This window comes from Psammomys obesus, unplaced genomic scaffold (assembly GCF_907164565.1).
Source record: "Psammomys obesus unplaced genomic scaffold, mPsaObe1.curated_primary_1811, whole genome shotgun sequence".
NCBI classification, from domain to species: Eukaryota; Metazoa; Chordata; class Mammalia; order Rodentia; family Muridae; genus Psammomys; species Psammomys obesus.
The window spans coordinates 11,157,718-11,169,551 of record NW_026592890.1 but is presented as its reverse complement, the minus strand read 5'-3'; the positions used below and the strand labels follow the sequence as shown (position 1 = coordinate 11,169,551).

General features: G+C 42.4%; 1 protein-coding gene across 1 annotated transcript in view; it reads left to right on the top strand.

The window, feature by feature from the left end:
* The window catches only part of CUNH6orf118 (chromosome unknown C6orf118 homolog), a gene marked incomplete in the record, with an annotated part of 23,413 nt that extends 13,205 nt beyond the window's left edge, over positions 1-10,208 (top strand). The window contains 5 exon segments of the mRNA XM_055616064.1: positions 489-547; positions 1,078-1,259; positions 7,448-7,501; positions 7,988-8,049; positions 9,823-10,208. Of these exon segments, the coding sequence (XP_055472039.1) occupies positions 489-547; positions 1,078-1,259; positions 7,448-7,501; positions 7,988-8,049; positions 9,823-9,898 (433 nt within the window).
* Between the last annotated feature and the right edge of the window lie 1,626 nt (positions 10,209-11,834).

Here is an 11,834-nt window from a genome sequence, read left to right as displayed (position 1 = left end):
ATACCACATACATACACACACACACACACACACCCATGCCATACACCTCACATACACACACACCATGCCCCACACATCACGCACACAGACACAAACATCATCTCACACCACACCGCACAGCACACAGACACTACACACACCACACCACACACAAACACACACACCACTCACACACACACAACACACACTATACACATACCATATACACACACACCACACACAAACACACATGCCGCACACATATGCCCACACATATACACACACATACAGCACACACATACACACACACCATACCACACCACACACACATCGTACACACACATACACCACACACACATTGTACCTCACCACACACAGACACTATACACACACACGCACACGCACATGCACACGCACACACACACACACTTCTTGGTGTAAAATGGACAGATGCAATAATGCCCAAGTGGCACTTGATGTTTCATGACTGTTTTTCTACCCATTTTCAGACTCAGAAGCGAGCTGGAGGCCGAGCACCAGTTGCTGGAAACTGCTAAGGAGAAATCAGGTGAGAGCCGCCCCAAGCTCCCCGCTGCTTTTCCAGTATTTTCTGTGGGTGTCTTCATCCCCATGCCATGCGCCTACCTACTTCTTGTTCTCCCTTGAGCCTCAAGTCCCTCAATCTTTGGTGAATTCTCCTTACGCTCGAACCAAACTGTGCGGTGTTCACCTGGGTCTCCCCGGGGCATGGCCTCCTGCCCTGCTGTTTTCGTGGAGTTTCTTGCCAGAACACACTGTTACAAAGCAAACCCGGAAGAGGTTCTGGCCATCATTCACAACTGATGCCTTCTGCCTCGCCCAGTGTCTACAGAACTAGGCATCCACTGATACCTGAAGACCACATGAAAGCATCAGGAGAGGAATACCCCTATTTCTTTGGAACAGAGATTTTATTAATATGCTTGGATTACTCGGCAGATATGTCTCTATGTGGGTGGCCACACTGTAGTTATATGTAACGAGTATAACATTACACACACCGCTCTTAACAAGAGCTGAAACATTAAACACAGTAACTGCCTTTGAACCTGTTTCCAGAATTACCGGAGAAAAACATACATGATGAGGACCAACTCACTCTGATTGAGAAGGTTGAGAAGAGAAGGTGTGAGATCCTTGAAAAATGGGATGAAATTAAAGCACTAGAAAAACACGTTAAGAAAACTTCGGTGCATTCCAGAGTGATGGATCTCGCTGAGAGTGCGATTAAAAGCATAGAGGTATGCAAATTCTCCGTGTAAATATTTACGTTTGTTTTGCTTAAAATCTAATGAAGCATAGTCCAAAATATGCTTTCACTTCAAAAGGTATAGTGGCTATATAGAGCAGTAAAGGCCTATCTGAAACAAGAACAGAGATGGCAGGACTCTGCGGAGCCCTGTCATGCTTGAAACGTGTAGATACTACACAGAGCTTGTGTGGACTGTGACCTAATAGGATTTCTTGTGGCTAGTTCCATGTATTTTAGCAGTGCTGTATTTTAGCAGTACTTCGTCTGTTTTTAATGCAGAATAATAATTACAAGGTACATAGAAGGGCCATACGGGTCTACACCATGGATTGGTTTGTAGGTTTGCCACTCCCAGACAGGTTTCTCTGTGTAGCCTTGGCTGTCCTGGATTTTGCTTTGTAGACCAGGCTGACTTTAAGCTCACAAAGTTCCACCTGCCTCTGCCTCTCTGAGTGCTGGGATTAAAGGCGTGTGCCACCGCACCTGGCTGGTGTGTAGGTTTTTAATTGAACAAAGCATTAACCTTCCATTCCTGTAGCTTATTGTAGCTTCTTGGAAGACCAAGTTTTTTCGCCCTTTGCATCATTGTTTCAATTCTCTTGTTACACCTTTTTTTAAAATTTTTTTATTTTTAGGATTTATGTGTGTGTACATGTGTGTCTTTGCGTCAGTGTTTGTGCCTGTTTGTGTGTGTGTGTGTGTGTGTGCGCGTGCGTGCGCACAAAGGCGCTTAGAAAGGCAGGCCAGAAGAGGGCGTTGTGTTCCCTGGAGCTGGAATTACAGGTGTTTGTGAGCTGCCTGACACAGCGCTGGGAGCTGCAGGCCTCTAGAAGAGCAGGAAGTGAACTTCATTCCCGAGCTATCTCTCCAGCTCCCACACTTTTAACTAAGCAATACTTAATAATCAGTTGTTGCTCCTAGGCGCGCATCTTAGTTCTGGAGGCAAACATGCCTTGGTGATGGTGGGCTAGCTTCTAGACACCACAGTAAAGCAAATACCACAATTAGGTCAGTTGTGAGAATTATTGGGTTTCTCAGTGCATGTAAAGTTATGGTCCCCCTCTATGGCAGACAATTACATGCTTGGTAGCATGCCATTTTAAACAAAAATGAAAAATAAACTATAGCTACGACATGCTCAGCTTCACCAGGTCTGTTGGACATGCTTGACACAGGCTTGTCACAAATCTTCAATTCCTAAGAAAAAGAGATGCAAAGTGCATAAAGTGAAATACATTTGTACTCTTTGGTCGGCTTGAGACTGGTTCCCTGTAACCCATGTGACCTCAAAGTCACTGTACAGTGAAGGACAGCCCTGAACTAATGCTCCTGCCTTCAGTTCTCAAGTACTGGATTCACAGTGTGTCCCCACGCCTGGCATCTGCAGTTTTATTTCACCTTGCTTCTAAGTAACAGGTACCCGAGGACTGCTCTGTAATTCCGTTTCTACAGTTTTGATTCACAGACTCTTCCCTATTACTGTGCCTCTTAGTTAATGATTTAAATATTTGCTTTATTTATTTTTCTTCTATGGAAAATCAGTTTTTTTTTCCTCCCATAATATATCCTGAGTATGGTTTCCCTTCCCTCTACTCCTCCCGCCTCTTTCCACCCCCATCCTTTCCCATCTATACTTACCTCCTGTCTGTCTCTTACTAGAAAACAGACTCCTGTGGGATAATAATAAAATACAGTATAATAAGATAAAAAAACAACTGACACATCCGGATTAGACAAAACAAACAAACCAAAGGAAAACAGTCTGAGAGGAAGAAGGCATAAGAAAGGGAGACGCCCTCATTTGTACACTCAGGAACACCTTAAAAACAGTCAACTGGGAGCCATGATGTGTACCCAAAGGACCTGCAGGCTACGAGGAGAAAAGAAAAATTATATAAATAAGATAAAATAAAAATTAAAAATAAGATTAAAAAAATGGGAGAGCCCTGACATGACGTTCTGAGACGGGGGCCATACAACGATGTCTACTGCTGGGCATGCAGCCTCCCCAGCGAGACTCCCTTGGAGGAAACTAAATTTTCATTTCCAAATGGTTAGGAATTGGAGATAGCTTCTGAGTGATGGATGGGGGTATGTGTCCACTTCATCTTTCATCTCCAGAATCCCACCTGGTACAGCCCTGTGAAGGCCCTGTGCATGCTGCCTCAGTCTCTGTGAGCTCATGTGTATTGATCATGTTGACTTGAGGACCTTGTCTTCCTCGTGTCCTCCATCACCTCTCACACCTTTCCCACCTCCTCTTCCTCATCCCATTTAGGGATGAGTGTTCCAAGGTCTCTCACTTTCCATATATTGGTCTCTCTGTGGGTCTTTGTATTAGTTTTCATTTGCTGCAGGAGGAAGCTTCTCTGATGATGGCTGAGCAAGGCACTGATCTATGAGTATAATAGTGTTATTAGGAGTCGTTTTAATGCCATTAAAAAAAAAAAACAGTAGCATTTGGTTTTTTTACTGGGCTATCTAGTCTCAGGTTCTTGGTCACCAAGCAGTGTCAGGTCTGGGTTCTATGATGTGGAGTGGGCCTTAAGTCAAAATAGCATTATTGCCTAGCAGGAAGGACACCATTGTAGATCAACAGATTTGTGATCTGTTTGTTTAGGACTGGTGTTTAGGTTCCTCCTTTGGTACCATGCAGAGTGCTTTCCTGTACCAAAGATGCTAACATATAGGTATAAAGGTTCTATGTTGGCACCAGCTCAACTTTCATGGTTTAATGGGTTGTGTAGGTGTCATCTTCATAAATAGGACCTTGCCCCAGATTGTGGAAAACAACCTATAGTCTCGGCAACAGCTTCAGTTGTTTTGGGGTTCCTTTGAGACCCGTTTGGCCAACAACTCAATTGGATATAACCTATTCCCAGTACTGACAAGAGATATCTAGATGGTGCTTTGCCTCCTCCTTTGTCAGTTTTATTTGATCTCTTTTTCACATATGTGTGTATTTTAGGAAGCCGTACCCTTCACATGGCCCTTAATTTTAGCTTTCTCTCCTCATATCCCCTCCCTTGACCCTCTCTTCCATCCCCCTCTCTGATTAATCCTCCTGTTCCACCCCTTAACCACCCATCCCCAGCTAACTATTCTATTTTATTTATTTATTTATTATTTTATTTTATTATTTATTATTTATATTTATTTATTTTTATCTATTTTTATTTATTTATTTATTTATTCTGTTTATCTTTCCTAATGAGATCTATCTGTACCTCTTAGTCTCTTATTTTATGCCTTATCTCTGTGATTCTATGGATTGTCATTTGTTTATTGTTGACTAAACAGCTAATACCCACACATACGAGAGCACTTACCATATTTGTCTTTATGGGTATGAATTCCCTCACTCAAGATGATCTTTTTTTTTATTTCTAGTTCCATCCATTTACGTCATATTTTTTTAATGTCTGAGTAATACTCCACTGTGTAAATTGTACCACGTTATATTTGTCCATTCTTCTGTTGAAAGACATCTGGGTTGTTTCCAGTTTCTGGCTATTCTGAATAGAGCAACAATGAACATGGTTGAGCAAGTGTTTCTGTGGGTAAAGTGTCCTTTGGATATACGCCCAAGAGTGGTATAGCTGGATCTTGAGGTAGACTGATTCCCATCTTTCTAAGGAACTGCCACGCTCATTTCCAGAGTGGTTGTACAAGTTTGCAGTCCCACCAGCCATGGATGGGTGATCCTCTTACTCCACATCCTAACACACATGAGATGACTAATGGGTGTAAGATGAAATCTCAAAATAGTTTTGATATGCATTACCCTGAAGGCTAAGGATGTTGAACATTTCTTTGTTTCTCAGCCATTTGAGTTTCCATTTTTTGAGAATTCTCTTTAGTTTTCGTACTCCATTTTAAAATAGGTTATTTGTTTTCTTGATATCTAGTTTTTTAAGTTCTTTATGTTGTTTGGATATTAGTCCTCTATCAAATATATATAGTTGGTAAAAATCTTTTCCTACTCTATAGGCTGCTTCTTTGTCTGAATATCAGTGTCCCTTTTCTTACAGAAACTTATCAATTTCATGAGGTTATTAATTGCTGTCAATATTCTGTTCAGAAAGTCTTTTTCTGTACCAATAAGTTCAAGCCTGTTCCCAACTTTCTCTTCTATTAGGTTCAGTGTATCTGGTTTTATAATGAGATCTTTGATCCATTTGGAGTTAAATTTTGCACAGGGTGATAAGTTTGGATCTATTTGCATTGTTCTACCTGCAGGCATCTGGTTTGACCAGCACCATTTGTTGAAGATGCCTTCTTTTCCCAGTGTGTATTTCTGGATTTTCTATAAAAAGTCAGGTGTCCATAGGTGTGTAGTTTATGTCTGGGTCTTTAATTTGATGCCCTCGATAAACATGTCTGCTTTTATGCCAGTACCATGCTGTGGTTTTTTTTTATGTTGTTGTTTGTTTGTTTTATTATTTTATTATTATTGTAGCTTTGTAGCATAACTTGAGATTAGGAATAGTTATAACTCCTGCAGTTTTGTAGTTGTTTTGTTTAATTGTTTAGGATTGTTTTAGCTATCGTGGGTGCTCTGTGTTTTCATTCAAAGCTGATAATTATCTTTTCAAGATCTGTGACGAATTGTGTTGGAATTTTGATTGGAATTACATTGAATTTCTAGATGGCCAGCTCGTAAACCAATTTATGAGCACAGAGATCTTTTCATCTTTGAGATCTACCTTAAATTCTTTCTTCAAATACTTCGAAGTTTTATCATATAAATAAGTCTTTCACATGCTTGTAATTCTAGATAGTGTTATATGGTCTTGTCTTTGTTAGGAAGGTGCTTTGTTTCCTGATTTCTTTTTCCCTCTCTGGTTCTTAGGAGAGTGTGGTGACTGTGTTTTTTCCTGTTATGAAATTCTTCTGAGACCCTGTAGGTGTGGCCAATGTTAAAATTTGTTACCTAGGTATTAGGAGCTGACACTTAGGAATGGGTAGACTAGCAGGTGTGAGGGTGGCAGAATCCTCAGGAGGGAGAAAAGCGGGGTATTCTACCAGGATCTGCTTAGCCCCCTGGGAAACAGGGGCAGAGAGTGAAGAGAGGCCACAACAAATAGTCTGCTACAGAGCTGAGGATAAGACTGGGGCATTGGATATGGAGGAGAGGAAGGAGAGAGAAGATCTGTGTTGTTATAAACTAGAATGAAAATCCCAGCCGTTCTATTTTACCAAAGACTCAGGAGCCAGATGCTGGGGTGAAAACCTGCTAGCTCAGAGAGGCAGAGAAAGCACCAGCTGACCTTCCTTCTCAGCTCAGGTCTCGATGGAAAAAATCCAAAAGGCTCAGTAGCTCAACTGACAGCCCAGGAGGAGAAGGAAAAAAAACCCAAGGCCAAAGGCTTGCTAGCTCAAAGCCTAAAAACCCAGGGAGCTGAGAAGCTGAAGCCTAAGCTAAAGGCAGAGCTTAAGCTAAAAGCCTTTTCTGTTTCTCTGTGCTGTCTTAAATACCCCTCATCAAAGTCCCTCCTACTCTTTAATCCCTGTCAGCTGGTTTCTTGCTCTGCCTCTTGACCTATGGTTAACTTTACTAAATCTGGTGTACAGAAAACTTTTGGATTAAAGATGTGTGCTAGGGCTAGTCGAACCACACCATAATCACCTGTTTACAATAAAAAGAAAATTTTTGGATTAAAGTCGTGTTATAGGGCTCAACCACACCAAACAGGAAATAGTTCACAGTTTTGGAGTTCAGAATGGCATCAAATATCCTGCAAAAGAAGCTTGCCTACCTGCTTAGCTGGCTGGCCTCCTTGCTTCTCTGTCAGGCTTGGCTGGCAGGTTCCCAGGGAATGCCTGCTGGAGTAGGGGGTGGGAGAAAGCAATGAGTTGGGGAAGGAAGGTTAGAGGGTAATATCTGTGTGGTCCACTGGAGACTGGGGCAGAGACGGACAGGAAGCTTCAATAGGTGTTATGTTATAGACCTGGGGATTGGGTTTGGGGGAGGGGAGGAGAGGTGAAAATCTGCAGTTAACCTACCTGCTTCCCTGACCAGAGTAAATGTCTATTTTAAAATTATGTGGAACTGAACACTCTTGAATTTATAATCACACCAGTCTCATAATGCTTCTTTTAAAAAAAATTCATAAATAGAGAAAAAGTTTTAACCATTTTCTTTTAAAATTGTTCTTTAAAACCATTTGCTTTCAGAATGAAGGTATAAAATTGGAAACAACGAACAGAATCTTAAGGAAGAAAATAAAAGTAAGATGCCTTTTTATATATACAAATCAGTGTTTATCTATACAAGTATTATCCAAATGTTTGCTTGCCTTCGCCATAAGTCACACAGAAACACGTGTTTTCCTCTTGTGGAATAGCTTTCTCTATGTGAGCAAAGTCAGTCTATGGAGGCCTCTGCCCAAAATTGGACTCTTGCAAGCACAGTACATTGTGATGATGGAATGTATCAATCATAACTGCTTCTCTAACTTAGCCACACACCTTGCCATTCAGGATAATGAACAACATAGCCGGTGGCAAGGAGTGGAACCCTCCAAATGCTCATGGACAGTTGCTACTTATATCATAGTCCTGCATGCCTAGGCCATGTGTGCCTCTGAGCTGTGCATGGTGTGTTTAGTGTGCTCTACATGACAGAGTCACTAAGTCTGATCCCATCATATTGTCAGTATACATGACCATGATCATGACATTCCAGATGACCAAAGGATTTCCACATCTCTGCAGGGTCTGGAAAGCCAAATAAAGCAGCTCATAAAGAAGAGTAAGATCAAGAATGAAGACAGGAAGTAAGCACGGCTATTGTGTTTTAAAATGTGTGTGTGTGTTGCATATGTATGTGTGTGTGTGCTTTACACATCTGTGGGCAGCATTGTGTACAGGCGTGGGCGTGCATGAGGAGGCCCCAGGTTAACAAGAAGGCTTTCTAACCTACTCTCCACTTTATTCTTTGAGGCAGAGGCTCTCATTTGAACACAGAGCTCCCTGATGATTAATCTCATTAGGCAGCTTGCCCCAAGGATCCCGTCTCAACCCTCTGAGGGCTGGGATTATAGGCAGCTTGCCTCTTTGCCTACCTGGCATTTGCATGGGTACTGGGGAGATGAACTAAGGTCCTTCCATTTGCGCTCCCCTCCCCCGGCCCTGTGCCAGATACTGTGATAGAGTGAATAATATCATTTCACTTAAAAGTAGGTGAGGCTGGACAGCCCTTTGAAGCATGTGCACATATGTGTTGTCTTTCTCTGTGATCGCCTGGAGATCTAAACCCCACAGTGCACATTTTCTCTATCAGCATACAGTTTCATTAGAAGCAGCTAAAGAATTGGGGTAAATTCTCAGGGGCAGAGGCCAGGCATATGGGGGTAGCATGTGGCTTTGGGTAGCATTCTATATTCAAATTGCAGGGCTTTTAACAGTAATAAAAACTTTAAAAATCCCACGCACTTCCAAACTTTCAATTTAAAAAGTAAATGAGGGGGGCAGTGAGATAGCTCAGCAGGTAAAGCTATTTATTCCTAAGGTTGATTAACTTAAACTTGAGCCTTGACTCCCACATGGCATAAGATAGCTGGCCCCTACAAATTATCTTCCGACCTCCATATAGGCACTGAGGTACATATGTGCATGTGTCCCTCCATACACAGGCACGTGAGCGCGCACACACCAAAATACAATATAAAATTTAAAAGTAAAATGGTGGATTGACAGCATTGGTTGCATGCTTCTTTTGTGTGCTTGCTTCTCTGAAAGTTGGCACTGAGTTCAAATCTTGAGACTTTGTGCAGATGGAGCCATAGAGAAACATGCCGGCTGAAATCTAGGAAGGCATATTTACATCAACATGGAGAGAATCCGTGGCCATCAATGGCCTGAGCCCATCAGCGTCATCCTTCTTTCCTTTCAACGCCTGTGGCTTTCCTCATGGGTCTTAGTGTAGCTATTTTTAGGCATCAGGTCCATTTTCCAAAGCAGAGGGTAAATAGCTAACAGCTTCTGCTCAGTCTGAGGGACACACACACACACACACACACACACACACACACACACACACCTGTCATAGGTGGCCTTTTCCAGGCACTTTCTCACTTATCTCCCTGGCTAGCAGTTGGTCCCAGCATGATCAGTAGTTGCAGGGAAGGGCAAAAGCCAGAGAATCTCCTTTCCCTGTCACGTGGTGGAGGAATAAGGATGAATACCTGGGTTACTCTCTGCAGCAACTTATGTCATGCTGGAAGTCAGAAAAAAAAAAAGACACAGTTACACAGACCCTGCTGGGAAGCTGTTTCTCCCTCCACTCTGGCAATGGATGTGCTAGAAGGCATGCTGTCTGCACAGTATCATTATCAGAAGATGCTTTAGGGGACCCCCCTCAAATACTGGAGAAACTCTCATAGTGCTGAAGCTCTGCTAACAAAACTGCTGAAACCAAAAGTTGTTGATTTCAACCTCATTTGTTTGGGTGAATCTGTTCTGAATGAATATTTGCTTGAACTCTTTTTTTCCCTCCCCAGTGTATATATTCTTCTAAGCCCTTGCCCTTATCTCTTGTGTATTTTAAGGGCTCTGTGGGATCTCGTTGGGGAATATACAGATGTAGAAGAGCTAGAGGACGACTCGGATATTTTTGGAAAATAATATCTAAGGACTCCCCGCTTCGGAGCCCGCCACCTGGAGATGTTTGCTCCTGTCAGCGTTCCCCTAATAACATCAGGGTGGGGCAGGCAGTCTCCTCGGTGGATTAGTAGATGCATACCCGTGTGATTCACTTGACTTCTTTATATGTTCCCACTGGTCCTTCGTTCATCTTTTATTCAGAAACTTTCAACTGGACAAAACACATTTGAATATTTAATAAGAATGAAGATTTAACCCTGCTGTGATGTCGATCACCTCTGTTTAGGCATAGATATGTTTACACATATATGCATTTAATAAAATAAATATCACTCCCATGCTGGTTTAGTACTTATTGCTGTGGTCATAATACCTGATAGAGATAACTGAATGGAGAAAACTTTTATTTTGCCTCATGAGTTCAGGGGACTTCATTTCTTCATGGTGGAGCAGATTAGTTCTCCATAGAAGGAGTGTGTTTACATCGTTGCTGACCAGGAAACGGAGAGCATGATGGGAATAAGGAGCCAGGATAAATAGCTAACAGCTTCTTCTCTCAGTTTGATACATATATCGTGTGTATGTGTGTGTGTGTGTGTGTGTGTGTGTGTGTGTGTGTGTGTGTGTGTATTACTTCTAGCGGTCTGGTTCTGCCAGCTCCTATCCATAGAGAGGCAGGTTCCACAGCTTCCCCAAACAGTGCTACCACCTGGGGACAAGTGTCTTAAACAAGAGCTTGTAGGGGATGTTTCAGATCCAGACATTTCAGACGTTCCAGACAATGTAACAGTAGTGCCTGAATTAATATCTACTTTAACTAAGTAATATTTGCTTCTTGCTACAAAGATTGCATTGCAACTGGCACAGACCTCAACCATTTCTGAACTTTGGGACCCCATCTTTGGCTGAAAGGACCTCTACAGTCCATCACACCATAGTGCTGATTATCTTTTGCCAGGTTTCTGCAAACAGCACAAACACGTTGTGCTATTATCTTTTGCCAACTCTGTACAAACTAGAGTCACCCGGGAAGAGTGAGCCTCAATTGAGAAAAAGACAACCATCAGATGGGCCTGTGGCCATTTTTCTTGATTAATGATTGATGTGGGAGGGCCCGGCCCATTGCAGGCAGGTGGTCCTGGGCTGTGTAAGAAAGGAGGCTGAACAAGCCATGAGGAGCAAACCACTAAGCAGCTTCCCTCCGTGACCTCTGCATCCGCGCCTGCCCCCAGGTTCCTGCCTGGCCTCCCTTCATGAGGACTAGAACTGTAAGTTGACATAAATACTTCTCTCCCCAAGTTGCTTTTGGTGGTGAAGGTGTTTATCACAGCTATGGAAAGCAAACCAATGTGCTCCTCCCATGGTGCCTGGTACTTGCAGCTTTCGTTAGAGACCCTGAAAGCATCTCTGCATTGCCAGCAGGTGGTGGAAAGATTAGCAGAAGTTAAAACAAGCACCAGAGTTTTGTCACTTGTCATGTGCGGGGACAGCCACCCACACAAGGCTCAGGCCAGGTGTCAAACACTCAGAGCTGGCCAATTGGATTCGTGGCAACTGGCTATCAGAGTCTCAGAGATTTGTGGTAGGAATAAGAAGACTGAATAGCAGTTCTTGCTTTTTGTTAAATTATTCCATTACTTTGGCTAATGTCACACAACACTTTTTTTTTTTTTTGATGTAAGTTACAAGAAGGCTTTGTCAAGGTCGAAATTTATAGTAGCCACTGTGACTGCTGCCTCCTTGTGACTAAAACATTCATTTAAAATGAGATATTTTCCCATCAATTCTTTATGTCAGCAACATTTATTTTTATCAGCATCCCAGTCTATTACAGAAAGTTTACCAGCTGGTGATGGGTGGGGGGAGGGGAGAAAGAAAGAATGAATCTGCGTGTTTGAGTGTGTGTGTGTATAAACTAACAGGAAGTAGTATCAATCCTCAGAAAATCCTATAGAAA